We start from the raw sequence: 24,454 nt of genomic DNA on the forward strand, positions 1-24,454 counted from the left end.
TGCTGCTGTCTGCACATTTAGCTCAAGACCACATTACAAACGCAGTGACACAAGGCGCTCAAATGAAAGGAGTCGGCGCTGGATTCGGCATCTTGTAGGCCACCCCGGCAGAGCCACTCTGCGAGCACTCTTCTGGTCCTTCGGTCCTCACCAGTGAAGACACATGGCCAGGTGGCGACAGGTTTCCCCATCTACCTGCGCGCGGGATGGAGGTGGGAAAGGCCCGGCGCTGTGGAGAAAGGGCTGCGGGAAATGACGAGTTCCCAGAACAGGGCGGAGTGCAGACGGAGAAGAACCACAAGAAGAGAAGCGCCACCCCAACTCTCTAGCCCTCGTCCCCAGCGGCGTTCTACCTCCCCGCACCCCCCACCCCCCAGCTCTGCCTGGGGGCCTCACCGCCGAAGACCAGAGCAGCCAGTGGTCTCCAACGGCAGGGGAGGATATAACTCCCGGCATTTCACAGTGAAACCCAAAATACTTTGAACAGAAATACAGTGAATGTTATTTGGGTGGTGACGTTCTACAACTGGACTGTCCAAAAAAAACGTTCTGCAATGATGTAAACGTTCTATATCTGCACTGTTTAATATAGTAGCCACTGGCCACATGTAGCTAATGAGGTCTTGAAATATGGCCAATGCAAGTGAAGAAATAAAATTTTTATTTGATTTAAATTTATATAAATGCATATAAATTTAAATAGCCATATATGGTTAGTGACCACAGTACGAACAGCATGGTGAATATCAGACATACGGAGCACAAATGCTCTGTGGTCCAACCGCATAACGTCACTAACATGCATTACGGGAGAAATAATACCTACAGAAACACCAGTTTAGCTTTTAGAAAACAATCTGTCATTAAGTAGGAACTATCAAAGAATCAAAAGAACAAATACATGACTAAACAACGTGGCATCCTGTATGGAATCCTGGAACAGAAAAAAGGAACTTAGGAAAAGCTAAAGCAATCTGAATAAAGTATGGACTTTAGTTAATAATGTATCAGTACTGGTTCATTAATTATAACAAAGGCACTACACTAATAGATGTTTATAATGGGAGAAATTGGGTGTAAGAAATATGGGAACTCTGTGTTTCTTCACACTTTTTTTGTGTGAATCTAAAAATGTTTTAAAATAAAGTAACTTTTAAATAACCTACGTTAAACAAACAATGTTCAGTTTTTACTTTTATCTTAACCAAGGGGTCCTGTTGAGGGGACCGATTAAAAGCACACACAGCATTGTTGTCTTATTCTATCCTCCCTGTAAACAGACACAAAATTTTGGGGCTTCCATACTTCTATCTGATAAACAATATTAACTGAATACATGTTGTCAGGTCTATGAAGAAATCTTGAGCTTGTTTATTTACTTGAGCAATTTTCCTTCAAAGGCTTCATGAAAAGGTATTGCATTTTCCACTTTCTTGACCACCAACTTTTTAAACTTTAGAAACTAACATCAAGATCGCAGATTTCAGGTGTATACCCCTCTGGACCACACACATACTTGCTAAATATAATTCATATTCTGGCTATGAAGAAAATAAAAGGCTCGATCCTTCCCATTCCTTAAGTTACTAAAACATTTAGTGTTTGGTTCATGCTATTTTCAATACATGGAAAGTTCCAGTTAAAAGTAACCCCAGTTAGAAATGCTATTCAATACCCTGCATATACAAATGTGTAGTAGAAACCTATTTCCACAGAATGTTTCCTTAGAGGGGAGCAGTGGTGTCGCAGGCATGAAATCGGAGTTTGGCACTCACCTAAAGTCTCTTACGAAACGTAGAAGTGTCATAATTATTTTGAAGCTCTTGCATGTGCCACACTACTGTCAACATGGCTCAAGTCTCCTTTTATAACTGCCAAATACACTGAAGGGCAATTAACCTCACAAGTTTAAGTGTTCTAGACAATTCCGACAACTCTTTAGAGATAATAAGCTTTGCTAATGTTAGAAGTCTCAGCAAGTCAGATATATCTGGATGGACAAAGCAGTCACGAGCATTTCTAAATTATCTCAAATCTTTTCGATACTCGTATCTAAGTGTGTTTTAGTCAACAAAACACCCAGTGCATACCTCTAGCATAGGTCTTAAAACAGTGCATTACTAAATATTATGTGTATCTTGAACCCTTTGTGCTAAGCGCGGTGCCCTTCATGGAGGAGATACTCAGTAATTTGTCGCTGTCACTCGCTGAGATGCTGGATAAGTAGTCTTAAGAATTCATCCAAATTCTGCTATCATGAACACACAATATGACTTTCCAAGTTAATGAAAACTGAAAAGTATTAGTTCTTCCTACACCAGTAGCCTAAATTTAGGAGACTAATGTTAATCTCAAGGAAAGACTAGTTTCCTTCCACTTTTAGCACTACATGAGGCCATTAGTCACTACTCATCTGGATATCTATGTGGACGAGATTAACACAACTTTTGGGAAACTTTGTGCCAATTTCAGGTTTACGATCTACTGACTCAGCTTTAACACATGACTTTGAGGAAGTCTTAATCATTCTGATCTTCTCTGATAGCCTACCATAGAAATTCTTTGAGCTACTACTGTTTTTTTTCTAAAGAGGTTCTGTACTTAAGCAGAAACCCTATCCTCTCTTGCAAAGCTGAAGTACCTGTTTACTTTCATTAACGAAATCTTGAATATGGTTTCCCTGTGTTTCTCACCATACCCAAAAAATAGAGTATAAGTAACTATGGCTACATTCATTAAATGTTTTTCCTGAAAGGTTACAGAAAAACTAACAGTGATTTTCTCTGGAGAGAGAGTTTACCTTTCACATTTTCTAATGAGTGAGACATTTATTTGTTCACTTAATTTCACAAAGTTATCTGGGTGACAGGAGGGAGTATGACCCAACTTTCTTTAACATTATTCTATTAAATAATTCTGATAAATATTTTAAAAGGGTAAAATGAAGGCACTTGATGTTTTAAACACACAGTAGATAACTATATCCATTAAGGATGTCAAATTTTTATTTGCTCTCTCCATCTTACTTTTTAAAGCCAAACATTTTATCGAAGTTGATAAATAATAAAGTGTAAGCCTGACTAAAGCTATATATGGACAAAAAACAAGGAAGGAGAAATGGATAATTAAACCTCTGAAAAACTGCAATTTAGCTGCATTAGTAGTTTTAATACAGTTTAGAGGCTGACCTAAGTCAAAATTAAGCATGTAAGAAAGCACAAAACATTACTTTCATAACATTACTTTTGAAGAGAAGCTAGACACAACTAGATGTCTGAGCAGCAAGGCTAGTTTTAGGGCTAATCTGTTTGTTCATAAGGAAAAGGGCATGAGCATTTTTCTAGTTTATCGTCTCATATTCTACATAAAGCCTATGCAACAGCCCTCGACGACGTGGAGGATGCTGGTGCTTCCTGCACGAAGAGTCTTAATATGAAACAAATCTGCTCCATGAAGCTGTACGCGGTGATCTTTTTTTTCCTTGTAAGAAAGCAAAACAGGCCTTAAAATGTCTGTTAACTTGTAAACAGACACCTGGAAAACTATTGTAGTGTTTCTGTTTTCTCTGGATTTTCTGAATGTGAAACTAGTATGTGCTTGCAAAAATATCCACTATAGAAATGCGTGCTACAGAAAAGTGAAAGTTCACCATAATCCTAATATCCAAGGAAAACAAACTGTTCTCAACGTGATAGATTTTTTCCCTTTATTTTTGCAGGACATGTAAAGTGAGGGTGTTTCTGTAAGTCCCTCTACCTTTTTCTCAAATGGCTCCGAAGCTAAACATCTGCAGCAGCGACTAAACAAAGCCCGGTTTGTCTGTCTCCTTATCTTCTTCCAACCATAAGTTAGGATGATCCTCCTCTTGAAGAAATTTACTCAGCCCAAGAAGTAGAACAATTAAAACTACATCAATGAATACACACCAAATTTCTCAGCTATAAAATTTACTTTTTAACTTAATCTGACACAGCTACATAAGCAAATTCATCACCTGAAGGAAAAGCACAAAATAAAATGCGCCTCAGAAGAACTGAGTGCTGTTGTCAAGTATCTTAGATGCTGAGAAGAGAGGTTCAATCGGTTTAAAACTCTGGTTCCATGGTCCTATAAAAAACTGTCGAAATGAAATAACGTTCGATGTTAAAGATCAGAGAATGAAGCAAACACCAGCTGTGCTATTATATATCTGGCTACGATTATAGGCCAGTCTCGTTAAACTTGACCTTTAGTAGGTAATCTGCTCAGTCTTCTTGGAGAGTAGACCAACATATATATTAAAAGCCTCCTTTGAGATTATGAACTAAATTAATAGAAACAAGGTAAATATCCTGCAATAAGGAAATAGTTAAGTCAATTACAGATCATTAACTTTAAAAATATTTTAAAATATTAAACCATTAAAAATAATTAGTAAAACTAACGTGGGTAAATGGTAACATATGTTGTGTTTTAAGTCTACTACAATTACAGCATTTAAAAAAATGTATGTACACTGATAAGGCCCAGAAGAGACCTGAAATAGTGAAATACTGGCGTGGGGGGTTCATTCAGGATTTTGAGTTTCCTATCTTTTTTTTTTTTTTCCAATTAAAGTAATTTTAAATAGTAAAGCAAAATGGTATTGCTAATGAAATGCTGTAAGTATATTCCTTTTCCTCTAGTAATCCATTTCAAGCTATACATATTTTGCCTATGAAAATAAAGATCTATGAAGTAATGTGTTGCAGTGGTTTGTTACATGTGGATTGTGAGTTTATTTGCCTTGTGTGAACTACATTGGAATTATATTACATGTGTGTAAAATGGCTCCATTAATGTTAAACCTTAGAAATGTAAACAACTTGTTTTGCCGAACTGAAATTGTTTACCCCAAGAGTGAAACTGTTTTGACCAACAGTGATAACCAGACACCCGTGCACCTGGCTGATAAGACACTGAAGACGTCACACATAAAACTTCCAGGACTCTCTGCCTGAATCAGAGCACTCTCTCTGTCTCACAAGAGTGTGCTTCTCCGTCCCTTGATTTACTTCTTGGCCCAAGACTCTGTCCATCCAAACGAGAGGCCTCTTCGACGATCGACGGTTGATCGACCGGCAATCGACCCAGCGCTGATACGGCGCCGTTCCTGCTCACGGCGTGTCTGTCTCGGCCAGCATCGCCGGGTGGTCTGCCAGGACTGAAAGCCATCAGGATCTGGTATGAATAAACCCTGGTTATCACTTTTGGTCAAAACAATTTCACTCTTGGGGTAAACAATTTCAGTTCGGCAAAACAAGTTGTTTACATTTCTAAGGTTTAACATTAGTGGAGCCATTTTACACACACGTAATATAATTCGAATCTAGTTCACACTAGGGCAAATAAACTCACAATCCACATGTAACAAACCACTGCAACATAACGACACGAAGACGACATTCAATGATCAATATTCTCACTGAAAATATATATTCCTGTCTTGTTCTCTGTGAAGCCTACAGTTTGAAGGTCCAAACTGCATTTCCTCTCACTTTATACTAAACTGGTGTTTTTTATATTTTTCAAAGCAAAATATGATGAAAGGCTTTTGCCATTTGCTCTACTTAGATTTTAAAAGTACACCGGTAAACTAAAGAATAAATTAATTAAAAAGTAAGGCCATTGTTACGGTGAGGAAAAAGTTTCAGTATTTTACACCTAATATCAGTACCTGTTTGGATAAAAATAGGACAGTGTATGTGAAAACTGCTGCTAGAAATGGGCCAGAGTAGGCTCTAAGCTTTCCCACAGGGTAAAGAAGGAAACCTATTAAAGCATTATTTATAGCATCCTTAACATTTTTAAAAGCTGTTTGGGGGAAACCATCTATTCTTGGTATTGAGACCAGAGAAAATGTCCTCCCACAGGTAGATCCTCACTGAGGACACCTACCAATAGTAAAGGCTCCTTAACATCCTCACAGTAAATCCAAGAATGAGCTTTTCCCGGGGCTGTTTCTTCTAACATCTCTTAACGTTAGCCAACAGCATAATCCCAAAGTTGCATTCAGCCAAAGAGAGCCGCCACCCGCTGCCCCGACAGGACACTGGGCAGGTACCGATCTCTTTGCTTTCAGGTTTAATTCTGAGACCAAAGACTTTTCAGAATGGAGAAACTACTTGTCTTTCACACAATCCTCCATCAATACCCTGCTTTCAGCAGAGCTGTGGGATGAGGTTTAAACAGGTCTGACTGAGGTAATATCAGGACGAGCGCCCAGCCAGTGTTAGGGGGTAGGGTCATGTGACTTAACCATTAGCTGCCTCGGCCAGGGGTTATCAAAGTGTGCGCCTGAATAACATTAATAAACTAACGGCAGCGGGCATTTCTGTGTGCTTTATGCTAGGCACTGCTCTGCGCACACAAACACATGAGTTCTTTCGATCCTCACTGTGACTCCGGGTAGGAAGGTGCCAGGCCCATTTTACAGATGGGAGAACCAAAGCACAAAGCAAACTCTCCGAGAGCACAATGCTGAACTGGCCGGTGGCAGAGGTGGGGGTCTAGCCTGGGGGACGAGTTCTTTACCACGACGCAGGTGTCACTCATGTCACGTCCACGAGGGGGTAAAGCTGAGGGAGCTCCTGCCAAGAGGACCCAGATTTTCCTCAAAAAGTCATCCTGAGTCACTTTTAAAAAGGTCTCTAAGTTGTATGGCGCTGAGCACAGTGAACTAAAGATTTAAAAGTAGGTTAAACCTCAGCCATTAAAAAACGAAGCAACGAATCAACCCCTGACCAGAGCACTTTAACTTCCTGGAATATCTGTCAAGGTAAAAGAGAGGCAAATGTTAACTACTTACCGTGTGAAATAACTTTAATGTTTAAATAAAACTGATAAAGTAATACAAAAGAACACACACAAAAAAGAAGTAAAAATCACCTGGAATCCAGCACCTTCGAGAAAACTGTTATCTTTTAAGAGGACCATTCAGAAAAAAGTCTGTGTATTTAACAAGCAAATAGAAATAGCAATTCCCCTGCAATGGTCTCTCTCTTTCTGTCTCCATCTGTCTGTCTGTCTGTCTCTCTCGTTTGCCCTCATCTGGGTATGACAAGACCCAACAGGGTAGTAGTTAAGAACATGGAATCTGGACTCAAAATGGCCTGATGTGAATCCTAACTCGAGTACCTGGGTAAGTTACTTAACCTAAACCTTAGGTTCCCGATCAGTAAAATGGGGATAATAGCATGTCTTTATAGGATTACTGCGAGGATTAAAAGGGAATCCAAGTAAAAGGCTTAGCTTAGCTCGAGGACATACTAAGCACTCAATATATTAGTTACAGTATTACTTTTTAACAGAGGATCCATGAAACATTTCTCTGCGCAAGTGCAGACATCACTGTGTTGCTAGAGCTACACTGACACCTCAGGTATTCCTTTTTACAGGTACCACAGTCCACTCATATAGCCTCCTACTGATTGGCTACTTAGGTTTTTTTCTAATATGGTAATTCCATACATTTGAAGATGCCCTTTTTACACATTTTAACATCTCCAAAATGCATCTCACAAACGAAAGTATTTTATAATTTAATTGAAGAAATTTATTCTCTAGGTGGCACAGATTCACTGAAATAAACATCTGTCTGTTTACATTTTTAAAACTCACTTGAGACTCCTCTTAGAATTTGTAGAAGTGGAATTGTTGGGTCATGTTATGTTCCGATACATAGCACCAGGCCACTGCTCGGAAGGATCGTGTTGGCATCAGCGTCCGCAGGGAGGAGGTGACAATACCCATTTCTCCACATCCTGGCCAGCGGAGGGGAGGGGTTAATCTTTTTCTCATCTTTGCAAATCTGACAAGCAGAATGACCTCATTTTTTTTTGTTTCATTTCTTTCCTTGCTGAAGTCAACTTACTTTACACACGATGTCCGATAAATCACTCAGCAGAATCAGTGCCACAAGACGACAAGGCAGGTGGCCTTACAATTCTGGTTTATTCATCCTGACAGTTTGGGGGGACCTCACTGTACCGCACGGGGAGCACGGCGGCCACACCTAAGACCAAAGACCCCCTCTGCCACTTACTAGACGTGTGACCCTGAGCAAGTTACCTAACTTCTGAGCCTGGTTCTGCTATCGGCCCCATGTTAGAAACAATGTATAACTCCATGGCATATAGTAAATGCTTCATAAATGGTAGCTATTCAATGACAACTTCAACTACAATGGCTTACAGACCTGAAACCTGCAAGACCCCAGAGGAACGTTGCATTTCCTTCTTTCTTTTGCCAAACGAGGCTGACTAGTCTTCTGCCAGCCTCCCAAAAGGAGTCTTGAAACTGAAAGTTCATTCTTGGCACCTATTTAGAAATAGTCCATTCAGATGACAGGGCGGGGGGGGGCGGGGGATGGATATAATGAAAGGCAAACAAATTATCTGAGAACACAAACAGTCCTCATTCTTAAAAGATTAAATGCAATATTCTGAGTTTAGTCAACAAGATTGATAAAAATTCTTATCAATAGGCAAAGAAATGTTTCTATAAAGTATACTGATACTTGAACTTTAAAATAGTGAAGAAAAAAGAAACCACCCAACCTTGTTTTATTTTGGGTTTTTTTTTTTAGGTTTTATAATTTAAATACCTGATATGAGACTCGTGACCAAAATCCAGCTGTTGTGAAAACTATAACCAGCGAAACCACAGTTCAGACTCCTGCTCTCAGAAGCCTCCCCCACGGGCATTCTTTCCTATTACACGGGAGGGGAGACGTATTCAAGTGCCCCATCTGACAGGCAGGAATCCCATTACGTTTCCTTTCAGCACCTCTGAGACCACCCCTGCCCCTCATTCCCAGTCTCTAATACCTACGCAGACACTTACCTCACCACCTGATTACTGCAGCCTTCCAGGCTGGGACTCGAGGTACCTCCTTGCAAGCCACTCTACACACAGAACACATTCGTGATCGGCTAAAAACCCCCAGAGGCTTCTTGAGGACGTGATCAAACTCCAAACTCTTGAGTTTTTCCTACGTGGCTCCAACTCTACCTTATTTTCCATGGTGTCACAGTCTATAACCTTGTTGTAGCATTCCTATCTCAAATACGAGCACGACTCCCCTGCCTCCCTTCTCTTCACCCAGCCCTGTCCTACTCAGCGCACGAGGTCCAATTCAGGTCACACTTGTTTCTCACAGCTTCCTCTGACTTCAGCTCTTATCAATCTCTTCCCTTCCTGAATTATTCTGGTAGTGACGGCGTGCAACGTAACTTCAGCATTCCATTACCTACCAGTTCACTATTAAGTACCAGTAATTTGTGACCTTGAAGAGATCATTCAACCTCTGTGGGCCACCATTTCTTCATGTGCAAAATAATAAAAGTCTAAATTAAGAGATTTTAAAAGGTCTTTTCCTGTTCTAAAAACACTCTCATTTGACACACTGCCGTGCACTGTTTCAGACATTAATCTCACTTCTCTTATTTGACTTTAGAGTTTCCTAAAGGGTGAAAGTACATCTTCTAGTTCTTCCCGGACTCTCAAAGCACCTTATTCCAGGATGTGGCTCAAGGAGATGCTCAGTAAATGACAGTGAATCGGGTTATCAGTACTGAGACAGAAGACTTCAAAGATCCGAGTGTGAACCCAAGACCTAGTTCTGAAGCAGCTTGTGAACAGGCAGAAGTCGTCAGTGGCAGACCAGGCAGAAGCCACCTCGTGCTCCGCTGCTGGCTGCCTCGTACAGCCGAGGGCCTGCCCTGATGGAAAACAAGACGTCAGCCCCAGAATGGAATGAGCACAGGTTCCAGAGCTCAAAATCGGTTCTTAATTCCTATGCGGCGCTGCTGGAAGCACATGCACGAAGCCCCTCAACGGCAGATGGGACTTCTAGGTGAGCTCGGATACGGGTGCACTCAGGGGCCTTGTTCAGTGGAGCACCCCGGGGCTATCTAAAGCCTGCCCTCCGAAAGCAGGAGAAAGTCATGTTCGCTTCGGCCATGCGAGGCCTGAACCCGACAGCAGAAGAGCAATCCCTTCCACTTCTAGGCCCCAGTGCCCTCCCCTCCCCAAGAAAAACACAAGCTTTTACAAGAGGAAAAGTAACAAAGGCAGATATATTGAAGCACTCGGTTCTATTTTAGGCTGCCAGTAAACCGTTTTTATTTTTCTCTTTTCTCAGAGCAGAACATGTCAATGTGTAGAAAGTAAGGAAGTGTGGTCTGCTGGAGGACAGGAGTCAGCGCTAAGCAGCAGTTAGCCGGGAACTCTAGGACAGCGAGAGGACGCACTCCCTCCGGACTCCGGGCAGAGCGCTAAGCCCCTTTCTTTCATTACTTTCAAATAAAACGTATTTGACACCAACATGCACTGCCCCCTTTATGAAGAGACGACAAATATATCCCTATTTCAATCAAGTTAAACTGCTCGATGCTATTCTAGCCACTTCTAAACAAACATGTTCTGGCTCACGACTAAGCTCCTAAACAGTTAGCAAATCAAATCAAAGCCACTCAAACAAAGCCTATTACTCCTCGAATAACCAAACGAAGAAAACACAGCTTTTATTTTTAACAGCTCTCAAGACAAAGCAATGTCCCTCCTGCCTCTCCTCTTCACTCAGCTGTTTTACAGAATTACGAGACAAAGGGCAACTACTGTATCATCACTCTTTTTTTTTTTGGAGTAAAGCCACAAGATTACTAACAAACAGCTAATGGCCACCATTCAAAAGCAATAATGGCATTATGACTTCATATGCCAGTTATCTACCAAATTGGAAAGAACCAAATCTACGTTATTTTTCTCTCCCCAAAGAAAATCTCAAAGTAAATGGGAGAACTCTGATTCGCTGCCTCTCTCCCACCGTAAAAATGTCTGGGCCAGGGTTAAACAGTGTCATCTTCTCTAATCACAGCATGGAAGAAAAGGGTTTTACACTTGTTCAAGAGGTTACTAATTTAAGTTGGAGAACTTATAAAATGTTCATGGTCCAGGTTTAGAAACAGCTCAGTGATTGTAAACAGCAAAACCTGTTGTCTAAAAATTTCTTAAACTAGATCTCAAATCCCTAGTTTTGTTTTACTTTGCTGCTTTAGTGCTAAATATGCAATGGGATAAACTTAGAGAAAAATATGAATGACCAGGCTTCCACGTTCAATTTTGTAGGGTAAATTTAATAGAGAAATCAGTTTATATTTGAAAAGGAAAAAAAAAAGGCCCCTAAGGGTTTTTGTACAGGCTACAAATGTGGGTACTTGAGTGGCCAACCTCCTGAAATCACTAGTGGGTTATCTGCCAAACACAGTAATCACCTATGAATACATCAAATTACCTCCCTCCTTTGTACATCAATGACAGAGTAATTCAGTAGTCTAAGTTATGTTTGCTTTGATATCTAGCTCACCAAGAAAACAGAAACGGAAAACATATGTCACTCTATAGCTGATTCTGTTTTGGGGCAATTTAGTGCTGATTTTGAGAATACCCTCAAAAAACTTGGCATCACAGAAACAGCTCTGAATGGAACAGTTTCCTTCTCCTTAAAGGGCCCTTCAATGTCACTTGCTACAAAGTCCAACCTACAGGTCTACATTAAACCAGTGTGAAGTAACTTCAGAATAGAACTCTACACCCCTGAGGATGACAGCAAAATAGTAACTCTCCACAGATCTGCATAAGTTTAAAAAAAAAAAAAAAAAAACTAGTCATTTTATAAAGGACCCGATTTCTACATTGCCACTTTCCTTCTCTTTGTAAAATTCTGATAATTTCATCAGGGCTAGTACACAAATGGTGGCAAATTCTGGGAATCAAACTAAGGATCAGAGGGGGAAATGTCAAAATTTGAAACACAGTGAATATGAAAAATTAAACTTTGGGTTTTCCTCATTTAGAGCTGACACACTATTTGATAACACTCACCCTTGTAGATAAGTAAATAAATGAATAAATAACATATCCAAAAGGACAGGCTGCTCTAGTCAACTGAGTAAACAACGTAATTAACATGTGCCAGGTGGAAAGCAAATCCTCGTGTTAATAGTGGGGCCCAAAATGAGCTGCGAACTCTAAAGAAGCTCAGTTTTAAACTGTCAGCACGTTTCTTTTGTGCAGTTAGAGTTTAACATGGGGTAATTGCTCCAAGTTTCTTCTAAGAAAATCGAAATCTGACTTGTACAACTGCAAGCTAAACCATATTATTTGGAACTCCATTCGTTTTTTCGCAAAGAATAAAAATGCATTGAATTCTTTAATAAGTTTTGGCATATACATCTAACCACCTCTCTAAACTAGGAGAAATTAATTTAACTGACTAGGATCGAGTTCCAGAATGCAAAAATCTTTTGACTATGTAAAATAAGACTGAGTGCTTTTACATAAACACTTCAGTACTTCGAGTTTAGGTCTTTCAAAAAATCCTCTATTTTTTAATAAAACTCTATGAGGTAAATCGATCTAGCCTTTTACTTCCTTACTACAATCATATTGCTTGGACTTTATCTGAAATGGTACCAATAACAACGAGCAGACAGAAACACTCGAGGCACTCGCACAAAGGCAGTTAAAGACCGTACGCCGCACCGACCCTCCGAAGTCATATTTAATATTCCACTCGGCGTCTGCTCTGCTACCCAGATCACACGGCACACGGTGGTCGGCGTGAGAGTGGGCAATGGGAAAAGGCTTCTTTGTGTGTCATCAGGGCGGAGAAGGTGGGTGAGCACAAGGAGAGGCCAGCTCGGCACTGCCTGGCACCAACGCTTACCTTGAGGATGTCCCCCCTTTTGAAGCTCAGCTCGTCGTCTGCAGTGGCTTTGAAGTCATATTTGGCGATGGCTTCCATCCTGAGCGCTGCTCAGTGCTCGGCAGCCTGAAGCAGGGGGAAGGGAGTCTTCCCTGCTGAAGCAGCCCAGCGCTCCGGGCTCAGCCTCGCCTCTCTTCTGGGACTCGCTCCTGCACTCCGGGACACACAATGCCACCCTGAATCAGAAGACGATGATTGAGAGAAGTGGCCAGGATGGAAGGCAGCCCCGCCCTGCCAATCGGCCTGCTGTCCCAGCCCCCACGCCCCCTGGCTCGGCTGGCTCAACCCTCCTCCCTCCCTCCTAGGCAGGAGCCCTCATCTCGTTCTTCCTCTCTTCAGCCTCAGGCCCAGACGACTGACAGGCCTGCTGGCCAATGGCGGCAGCTGTTCGAGCGATTCCAGAATACACTTCCTCTTCCTTCCCGCTGGGCGTGCACGGTGTGCAGGAACCGGCAGGAGTCCCGTTGGGTCTCTGCCTTTTCTCCCTCGCCCCTCACACCCTCCGGGCACGAAATGCAGCCCACTGGGGAAGGGTCTCCCCCCGGGATGACACCCTACTTTTCTCATTTAAATTGGCCTATCTCCCTCTTTTCCCCTGCCAATCTTTCTGCTTTTCTGAACACGCTGGGTCCCCTACCCACAGCCCAAAGCAGTCACCGCACGCTTTGGTCCTGAGATGCTTCTAACTCGTCTCAGAAACTAAGCCTTGGTCTGCGCCGAGAGCCCGAGAAAGTGAACAGAGGAACCCACCTGTCCATTCGATTTACAACTCTAAGCACAGGCAACCAGAGTAAGGTCCATCTGAGCCTTTTGCTGGTGGAGACCTGCTCTTACATTAGGCTCCCTCTCCCCTGAAGACCCTCCCCCACCAAGACTTTGGAGTCCGCAACAGCCTTGAAATAGATGTCCAAGGCTCAGCATTCCAGAAGCAGTCTCCGTGTTATTTCTAACGAGCTTCAGGCGCAAAGTTGAAATCCTAACCTACACTCGAAAGGAATCCCTTTTTCAGAATCTGAGCTGCCAGACATCATGTCTGGGGAAAGCAAGTGCAGGGAGATGGTGCCAGAAAGTCAAACAGAGGTCTCTCTCAGTCCCCCTGAGGGCAGCTGCTTTGCTCAGAGCCGGAAGAGTACCAAACTGATCCAAACTGCATTTTGCAGGTACAGAGTCGGTAATAACCCTCCGGGGGTAAAAGGTGATGGGGAACTGTGGGCAGCACGATCGCTGCTATGGGAGAGTCACCAGCCATACACGCGGGACACGACCTAGCCCTCCGCATAGCTGAAGGAAAATAAAGCTCCATTCTGTTTCATCAGACACTGTTTTCATTCAGGCTAAACAAAAGCAGAAAACAACACCGGCACCGCAGAATGGGGACAGATCATTTACAGCGACAACCTTCTGGGATAATTACCACCTAGCCGAGAACTCATTTAAAGGGTACGAGTGATTATTATTCTGTTCTAAAGGTGACAACTGGGGCGTTCATCAAGCACAGCCGCAAAGGGACTAAGTGGTAAGCCTGCCAGGAGCGTTGGGATTAGAGGGGAATGAGCGCTACCGAGGAGGGAAGAAATCTCCTGGTGATAAAAAGGCCTCCAATTCTGAAAGCCAAACCTTCTGCTGCAGGGAAACTAACAAGCCAAACCGATCCGCAGTCTGTCAGGCCAGACCCTGGACATCCTCACGTGGCGCTGGCCCAAAGACAGGAAGTAAAGGCTTCTAGCAAATACAAAATGACAAACGTTAGTCTCAGAGTATTTGTGTGTGTCCTTTAGCATCCTTAGTCTCTGTGGTTGATTTTTTTATCGAACTAATCCATGTAACTTTTAAAATCACTGTATTAAAAAGTTTATGAAAAAGCAGTCTCCTACACCAACGCTCACAAGCAATCACCCTCCAATTCTGTTAGCTTTCTCTTTGTATTCATTCACGATGCTTCTAAATAATATGCTTCTACTGCTGTATCTTCATTTATTCCAGTCCTCCTCATCTGTTGCCTGAAAGATGAGGACCTACCGAGCTGCTCCACCCCTGCCGATCGCCCCTTGCCTTATCCCAGTAATAGCACGTATTCTGGGTTAAGCAACAGTATTACAACACAGAATATTGTTCACTGGTGATTTAAATAATGTATCACGACCAACATTCCTTTCTATTTCTAGTTCAATTCTTCATTTTTTTCAGGCATTAGTAACTGCTTTTCCTTTTCTGCTTCCTTTCCAATGTGTGCACCTCTTTTCAATTTCTTATAAACGCTCCAAAATCTCTGCAACCTGCCTACCAAAACTTCCCACAGACCCAGCCACTTGTTTTCACTGCTATCCAAGTCTGGCTGTTGGGATTAGTTACCAACAATGGTCAGCTGAAGAATACTTGAGCAGATCTAAACAAACAAGGAGTTTCATTCTTGAAAAATGGAAATCAGACAGAAATCCAGAGCGCCGTCACTGTCAAGGTACTAACAGGGCACATACGTCTATCTACATCATTCGGGGTTTCAAACTACTGCAGTGTAACTGAAAACAGCCGCAGCCTGGCAACCAGGATGGTTTTCAACACAGTTTTCCTGCGGCCGCTCACCTACCCCAGGTTTCCTAGAGAAAGCTTAAACAGACCGACACTCTTGAAAATCACGTTTCAAGCGACTGCTGCTTTGTGAAGCACAATTTGATAGAAATGAATATCAAGCATGATCAATACTTCGTGGAGAGAACTCCAAGTGGTCAGCTCACTCAGGCTCGCCGCAGGAGAGAACACACAGGCCAAAGGAATTCGAAAGGGCGTGTTTCATTAAAAGGCAGGAAAAAAATCTGTCACATACGCAACACTAATTACTCAAAGGCAGAAATGTGAAAGTGGACACAACGTGGGCTGACTTTAATAGAGGAGATGTTGCTGTTCATTTCCCAAGATAATGGGCTGGGAGTACACTCAACACTGCAGCCTAATGACAGTATGTCTCAGCTGTTACTGGCACACACCTCCGCCGCCCATCCCAAGCAGTCAATTTTAAGAAGGCCAGCGCAGCTTGTTCATTTCAAGTAGTATGCACTGTTCCTAAAATGCAGTCTCCTAAAGGTATTTGTAGGATTTTGTTTTCCTTCTTCTTTTATTTAACTCTCCTTTCCAAAAGTCAAAGAAAATAAAACACACGGCAGTGACTGGGCCAGCAGAGCTCACTGCTGAAGCCTGCATGGTCTCTACAGGCAGCCGAATCCAGATTCCAGTGATGACCCAGACGCGGACCAGCTAGAATTTGGGGCAAACCTTTTAAACGAGCCCCAATTTTCTGTAAAATGGGGATAATATTTTAAGAGTCACTGAGCATTAAGTTAGGTAATATAGATAATATACATGAAGTGCTTTGGACAGAACCTGACAGTAAGTCACAAAAAATAAGTTAAAATGTGACTCTCCTCAAAACATAGATGTTCAACTTCACTATTAAAACTGCAAATTAAAAAGAGGTTTCTTTCCCCACTAACTGGCAAACTTTTTAAAGATTTACAATATCCAGTCTCCGTAATACTCTGGGTAAACATTCTCTTTGTGCAATGTTCACTGATTTAACGTTCTGAGCATCTACTACAACTGAGAGTGCGGTTGGTACTGGATTATTATAACAACACCATCAAAGTCCACTCTCTAGTAAGGAATTAATTCAGTATTTTGGGAGAAAATGTGGTAGTATCTGTTGACAATTTAAAAATACATATCCCTTGAATAAGCAATTCCACTTCCCAGATTTATCTCTGATAAAGAGATAGAAATACCATATGCAAAATACATATATACCTGATCAACATCCATGAGCACGCCTATGGAATATTTTTCTATAAGTACCAAGATATATTGTTTTAAAAAAACTGCAGAAAAATTATAATTTATCACGTTTCTATAGAACAAAATAATGCATATCAGTGTGCGGCTAAAGAAAAAATCCAAAAGGTTAAAAATGGTCATCTCTGGTAGCAGGATCACAGAGTATTTTAGCTTTCTGCACCATATATCTCAATTGTATTTTCAGTGTTTTTACTATAAGCATGAATTACTTTTGGAGTTTGATGCTTTGGAGTTAGATCTGGATTCACTTGTCACTTCACCACTTACTGTATGGGTGACACTGGAGAAGTAATATTCTCCACTCCCTAGAATAACCTCAGCTGGTAAATGGGGATAAAAGTCATTCTGGTTATTAAAAGAGAGAGCACCTGCAAAAGCCTCAGCAGAGACTCTGGCCTAGAGAGCTAAGTGGTGTTGACTAGCATCGCCAGTCCCTTTTTAGGTAACAGTCCCTATGTTTTCAGAGTACCTGGAACCTCCATCCAGGTACAGACTTTCTGGTAGGCAAATTGACAGTCCTGGTAATTATAACCTTCGAAATTAAATTGCTTCGCCTCACGGTCCTAACAATAATCAAATATTACACATACGAAAATTAATCACATCAATAGTCATTATTCTATTAGGCTTTTAAATATTTACTCTGTACGTACAGAAAGTATAATTTTAAGCTGAGTAATTTAAAGCCACACTCCAGTCTCATGATTTTATGGCTGTATTCTGTAACAACAGTTTTGGTCCTTGGACCAGCTGCATCAAAATCACCCCATTCAGAGGCTGATGCACCATGGGGTGCCTTGTGGAGCTCTGCAATGCAGTAGCCTTAGGCCCAGAACCTAATTTTAAATAAGATTCACAAATAATTCTTATGCGCTCTACATTTTAAGAATCACAACTGCACTATAATAGTGCCTTAATTAGACCTGAAACTTTGCATTCCAGATAATGCACGATGTTTTTGCATAAAATGAAAATAATGCACAATCACTTGGCACAGCTGGGGAAAACCCAGCTTTGACAAAGAAAACCAAAGACTCTCAATGGTCATTGAGTAGGGCCAGAAAGTTCTCAATTAAGCAAGTAACTATTAATTTCTCTCAGGAAAGCATGGTAGCATGGTGGGTCTCTATTTGTATTACTTTATTTCTCCAAAATGTATTACTCTTCTGCTCTAGGTAACAATTAGAACTGTTGCTGTACAACATGCAACATAGCAGGAATTACTGAGAAAGATCTTTAAGTATCATCAACTAGTAGTATTTAAAACCTAATAATCCCTCAAATCTGAATATACTTGCTGAGGAAGTGAACTGCCTCAAGCATTTAAATGATTGCTTTTAGTATCAAAGAAAGCCGGTTACAAGAATTAACATTTTTTTTAAATTTTTATTTTGGGATTCAGAAAATTTTGAACAAAGGAAGGGACAACAGAACAAATCGGGTTTTTGGTTTTTTTCTGTCAGAAAAACCTCAGTAACAATAACAAAGAAGGCAGATTCTGACAAATGCAGGAAAAGATGCCTGATTTTTAAAAGCCTGGTCAAGTACATGTGAAATTAATATTGTATGCCAATTATAATTTAAAAATAAATTTGAAAATAAAAAAGTTAAAAACCTGATAAAGAAAACGTTAGCACTATTACAAATGGACAAGCTTTAATTGATCGAAGGTCTAAATAAATTATATTTCCTTAAATGTTTCATGTCATCCTAATTCTATTTTTGTAATATGGTCGGTTTTCGTTTACCCGAACCACTCCCACTGAAAGCCAAAAAGAAGTCCTGCAAGCCCCAAACGGACCTACTCTTCCTTACTAATGCAAAAGAGATAAAGCAAGAAAAGCGTAAGCCGGCACGTAAGTATGATCTTAAAATGAAGACAACAACTACAGTACAAATGAGACAAGCAAGCTACACTTGTGACCTAGCAGCAGTATTGATTACTTACGGATGAATTCAATCCTTTGAGCCTCCCAATTCCCAAGGGAACTTAAGTCTGGCATGGCTCAATAGCAACCCTTCTGGCTGGTTGAAGGAATACAGTGGACGCTTGAAAGTAAAGGATAAAGCAGGAAAGAAGGTATCTTCCCGGGAGAGAGAAAACGGAATCTTTACATGAGAAAATGAACTGGGCCAAAGAGCAGAAACCTCGGAAAATTATGCCAGAGAGAAGACAATAAGGAACAAGGGGAAGTAGATTAGAAAAAAAAGGTGGGGGAAGGGGGCAAGTGACTTGCATTACACAAGTAAGCATTTGGCGTCCGCAGTGGAACAGAGGGTAGATGCAAAGGGAAGACAATCAGAGAAGCGCAAACTGAGAGACAAGAAAGCTAAAGAGACTGATGTTGATTCCTCTCGTGTGTCTTTTCGACTCTTTTCTGACAGTCAGCACTACCAGCAGACCTCGACTGCACTCAGCTCCTCCGCAAACTGTACTTTCAGGGAGGGCATCAGAAGCCAGCCTAGAACAGCTCACATAGCTCACGATCATATATGGAGAGCGTTACAAATGGCAATTACCGCTGCTTCTCTCGCCTCTCTCATTGAAATCTTTTCCTCTGAGCATTCCAACCAACTGCTGCTTACTTATTTTTGACAAATATTTTTCAGAGTAGTTAAAAAGAAAGGGGGAGGGGGGCAGAAGTAAAGGCATCCCGACTGGCTCTGGCAGCGAACGTTCTAACTCACGGTATTAATAGGGTTGGTGGGTTCCCTCCCAAAATTCGGCCCGAAGACACCAGGACATGGTGACGTGGTGGCCGTGCAAGTCGAAGGAGCATCAATCACATTAGCAGTTCGCTGTGAATCCCCCGCCTCCCCGCCAAGTCAGACTGACTCACAGAATGAGTGCCCGGTGCTCTCGAGCTTCTCCTGCACCCCTTCTGTGGAAATCCTCGAGGAGGCGGCAAGGAATTTAATCAGGAGCCCCCCGGCCTCTTACCCTGAAGTCCGGGGCTCTGTCCCGAGCCAAGGGCTGGGGGAGGACGGTCCCCAGGAAGGAAGCGCCCCAAAAGAGGAAACGTGGAGCCCGGAGCCCCGGGGATTCTGCTCTCGCCCCAAGCCTCGCCGCCCCGACCCCCGGCCCCGGCGGCCCTCGCAGGCTGGGTCCGCTCCCTGCAGGCCGACTCCCGCTGCGGAGCGGGGACGAAGAGGCACCGGAGCGGCGCCGCGGCCGGCCGCACTCACCGTGGCGCAGCTGCTCCGCTCCGCACCCGGCCGGCCCCTCCGCAGCTGTGCGAGCGGCCGCCAACCCCGCTGCTGCTCCCCGAGGGCAGCGCCTGTTGCCGCCGCTGTCACTGCCACAGTCTTCGTCGCCGCTGCCGCTGCCGCCCCTGCCGCCGCCGCCGCCCGGTAGCCGAAGCAGCACAGCCGCCTCGCTTCCGCTCCTCGTCGCGGTCCCGCGAGAACTTCCGCGCGCGGCCCCGCCCCGCCCCGCCCCCGCGAGACTTCCCCCGGCGGAAAGGGCCCAGCGCGCAAGCGCTGCTCCTCGGCCGCGCCCCCGCAGGTGGGCCTTCTGGGCGCCGGGGCGCGTGCGCCAGGCCGCCCAGCAGCAGGTGGCACCCGCAGGGCTCCGCCCCCGAGGCGCTGTAACCCGCTCGGTGCCAGAGCGGCTAAATTACAGACCCTGGAGGAATCATTGAGGGAGCGGAGGCGAATCTCCCCCCAGCATAAAGCACTCCAAAGAGAGGACCAGATCGTGGAATATTTGAGAATCTGGTGCAAACAAACTGCAGTGTTAGGTGAATTAACAGATTCGTTCGTTCATTGAATGAATTAAGTGCCTAATACTTTGCTAAGCGCGGTGCTAGGTGTAGAAAGTACAAGGACGAACAGAAATCCTGGCCCTCAAGGAATTCACGATCTAGAAGGGTGGGCAAACAGTAGACTAAGAAAGCCATAAGTATTGTTGAAATTATGTAGGGAATGCCGAGGAAGCTAAAAGGCCAGGGGGAGGAGTCGCTACTCTGCCCGTCTCAGAGAAGCCTTCCCGGAGAAGGTGACGTGGTCATGTCTGGGCTGAGTCTTGGAGGATGAGTAGGAGTTCGCCAGACAGAGAAGTTGGGGTGAGGCGGTCCAGGCAAAGGGAACTGCAAGCACGTACAAAGGAACGGAGGCGTAAGAGAGACTCGTGTTCTGTGCAATGCTTAATTTGATTCCTGTACTAGGCAGGGTGTGTACGGGGGAGTGGCAGAAAAATTAAACTTGGAGAAGTAACTCTGATTTTTCAGTTTTGAAAGCTCTTTCCAATTAAAGGAAAGAACAGAATGCATTTAATAGTAATGTGCTCTCCGGAAGCCAACCAAATAGCATTGAGGTGAGAATAACCAGACATTTGATTCTATAGAGAAAAAAAGCCCATTGAAATAGGAAAATGAATTTTCTTTCACTAAGTATTTGTTAAGCATGAACTACACGCAAGGAGCTACTCAGGGTAATAGATGAATCTGCCGAAGCCACTGCTTTCTGCAGTTTGAAATCTAAAGAAGAGTTGCCTAGACTGCAGGGCAGAACAGTTGGCCCTAAGTGCCTTGAACTTCATCTAGGACTTGGTGCTCAGGTAATCAGGGAGGACGCGTGGTTGAACTGCAACGCGAAAGCAGGGAGGAAGGAGTGACTGAATCAGCCAATATCTCAGATTGGCCAGAGTTTAGGATTTAAGGAGAGAAGAAATGAGAGACAAGTCCAAGATACATGGCTTAGGTTTAGTTGGCAAGCGACGCGTGAACTGCAAAAGTTTTTAAGCAGGAGACGTCTGATGTAAAGGGAAAATAACAAGAGGACAATTTTTTTACCCCTGATATCTACTGAAGTCACAGTGTTTCTACAGGGCGGATACTATTCCCATTTTACAGACTTGGAAACTGAGGCTTAGAGAGGTTAGTAATTTACCAGGGGAACTCAAATATAGTAGACCCAAGATTTGACAAAACCTAGGCCTTTCTTGTTCTAAAACCCACCTTTTATCCCACTATGATATTTTGTTCTGGTGGCCAGAAAAAAAAAAAAAAGAAACGAAAGGGAAGTACTTGGCTGCTGAGCAGGAAGTGAGGGAAGAGTTGCAGTTCTTTGTTTTTCTGGGGGCTGGGGGGGGGGGGCGGGTATAGGGAAGGGGCAGGTGACCATCTGATGATGCCCCAGTGTTGAAAGTATACAGTTCATCCTTCCAGGAGACATGCAGGTGGAAGTATCCAGTACGCTGTTGAAAAGCTCAATGTTTCTGTTTGCTCTCTCCTCATTAACTAAGCATTTACTCTGTAGAGAGCAGGTTAACCTGCCACACAGGGCTTGCAGCTTAAAGGAGAAGACACACCTCTGAGTGTATGACACTCTTAGTACTGGCAGCTTTGGGAGCACACAGTAGGGGACCTGACCTAGTCCAGGGAAGGCTGAGGAGGGAGGTTTAAGCTAAGCCCCTGGCAGCCTGAGAGGAAAAGAGTGTTTCAGGAGAGATATTTATCATCGACAAGATAATTTCTCACATCCTTTGCAAGACCCTTACCATTCTGGCTTCTGCCTGCCAGCCCCACCCTCTCAGTCTCCAGCCAACAGACACTCCCCAATACTAAACCATTGTGGTTTCCGGAAGGGGCCATGATCATTGAGTGTCCATATCTTTACGAATGCAGTTTCCTCTGCTTCATTGGCCTTCTTCCCTTTCTTTAGGCCTCCAAGTAAGTTTTAGGGTTTCTTTCTCCAAATTGCCACTGTACCTCCAATCTCATTGCAGTATTGTTAACTCCCCACCACCACCACCCCCCATGGCAAACAGGACCACACCTTTCCACACTAGTCCCTAGCACAGTGTGTGAAATGAATAAATGGATGGATGGATAGAAGGATGAACAAACAAACAAACAAATAAATAACAGATGTCAAGAGATGTGGCTGTCTTTCTGTGCAATGTGATATTTGAAGCTAAGGAAGTGGGTGAGATCTCAGAAGAGACTAGATGCCTGAGAACAGAAAAAAAAATTATGCACTTCCTTTAAAATTATGCATTGATAAAACAGACTTCGAGTATGTCTGTGTAAAAATATATGCATATGGACCAGATTTAGAAGGGAACATTTAAAAGTAAAAATACTGTGTTGAAATAAAGCAATTGTGGGTGACTTTAAAAAGACCTTCAACCTTTGTTGCATTGTCTTCTTTATTAAAAAATGATTTCCTGCAGACACAGACTCAAAACTTGAGAGAGCGCTGCTAAGATCATTCCATGCAGAGAAAAAAACCACACTAGAGACAGTAGTAGCAGTGTGTGGCTAAAGGCAAATAGTAAAAAGAAATTGGAGCAAGAGGCAAGTTGTGAAGTAAAAGTCACCTTGTTGTGAAAATCTATTGTAACTGTAGCAAAACTTGCTAATGACAAACTGGTCACATCAGTAACTTCAGAATGCACAAATTTATCACCGAAGAGTTTCTGTTTTCGGTTGGAATTTGCATTGCAAAGGGTGCCTCACTTTGCTTTCTGTGTGTTGTGGTGCTGCCCTCTGCTGGTGAAAACTGGACATTGCCCTGGAATTTACTTAACCTTAAAAGCTCATAAGAAACGGGGCTAACATTGACTCCCACCCATCGGAGTTGCCTCAAGACCTTATCAGGCACAAACTCTGAGCCCACATTTCTGAGCTTCTCTTTAATGGGAAAGACCCAGACAGCCAATGACAACCTAAACTTAGTCATTTAAATTTTACTCCCAACTGCTACTTCCTCTTGATCTTGGAAGTTATCTTAGAATTTCCGTTACTCAAGTTGTGAGCCGAGATGGCAGACGCCTCTCAGACTTTGAGGGTAGCCTCTGATTCTGAGCCTACCATTGGGACACCAAGTCCTGTGACTTGCTTTCTTCTACCTCGTGACCATTTCATCACCTAACTGGGTCCAACACCACCATCCTTTCCTGGAGGGCGACTCTGTCTTGCCCACTGACCATCCTGCCTGCCTCCAAGTCGTTATAGACATTACAGCCAGAGTGGGCTTTTAAATATACAAATCAAATCAGAAGGTCGCAGATAAGGTCCAAAGTCCTTAGCACGCCCCACGAGGCCCTCTGTGGCTGGCACCTACTGACGACTCAGCATCAATGTTCACTCACATCTTTTGTCTCCACTCTTGTGAATGACTTGCAGTTTCCTGAATAACTCGACAATTCTCTTACCTCCTTTGGGCTAGAATGTCTCTTCTCCCTGACTTCCCCATCGTCACCTGCTCCTGTCTGTCCTCCAACTCTCAACTCTAGTGCCTCCCCTGATGGTCTGTCTGGTCCCTCCGATGTGGTCTCAGAGCACCCTCGGCAACTCCATCAGTGCTATTTCCATAAGACCATATGTCGGCTATCTACTTACTTGTCCCTCGCCTTTAAACTATGAATTCCTCAAGGACAGAGACCATGTCTTGTTTTTCTTGGCCTCCCACACCTAGACCAATGCCTGGCAAAAGTAACCCCTGACAGATGGATGGCCACCAAATGACAGGCTGGCTTAAGGCATGGTAGGAAGATAGGAGGAGTATCAAAACACAGTAAATGGAAAGATAAGGGAGAGAAAAGGTGGATGAAAAAGGCTAAAAAAGAGAAATGGGGGATGGGAAAGAAGAAAAGAAGGAGGAAAAAGAGAAAAGAGTAATGAAGAAGTATGTCTGAGGTAGAGAACTAGAGCTCTTTGCTTCCTCAGTTATCACGAAAGGACATTAATGTCAAGGTGTCTTATCTTTTCCTAAAATATTTATTAGTCTCCATTTTTCTTATGCATTGACAGTTATAGTAAAGTAACCAGTTATGATTTTCTAGAGTTTTTTTGTTTGTTTATCTCCTTTGCCCAT

The 24,454-nt window shown here is 43.1% G+C and overlaps 1 protein-coding gene across 2 annotated transcripts in view; it reads right to left on the reverse strand.

Moving 5' to 3' along the window:
• Positions 1 to 24,454, reverse strand: part of GRB2 (growth factor receptor bound protein 2) — a 70,872-nt gene that overhangs the window by 37,462 nt on the left and 8,956 nt on the right. The window contains exons 1-2 of one of the 2 annotated variants that reach the window (XM_016132533.2): positions 19,820 to 20,038; positions 12,749 to 12,963 (exon numbers count right to left, since the gene is read on the reverse strand). In XM_016132533.2, the coding sequence (XP_015988019.1) occupies positions 12,749 to 12,826 (78 nt within the window). In that variant the 5' untranslated portion in view covers positions 12,827 to 12,963; positions 19,820 to 20,038. Of the gene's footprint in view, positions 1 to 12,748; positions 12,964 to 19,819; positions 20,039 to 24,454 lie in introns of those variants that run through there. The other variant, XM_036222890.1, reaches the window with a different exon arrangement.

The sequence above is a fragment of the Rousettus aegyptiacus genome, unplaced genomic scaffold, assembly GCF_014176215.1.
Source record: "Rousettus aegyptiacus isolate mRouAeg1 unplaced genomic scaffold, mRouAeg1.p scaffold_m13_p_6, whole genome shotgun sequence".
NCBI classification, from domain to species: Eukaryota; Metazoa; Chordata; class Mammalia; order Chiroptera; family Pteropodidae; genus Rousettus; species Rousettus aegyptiacus.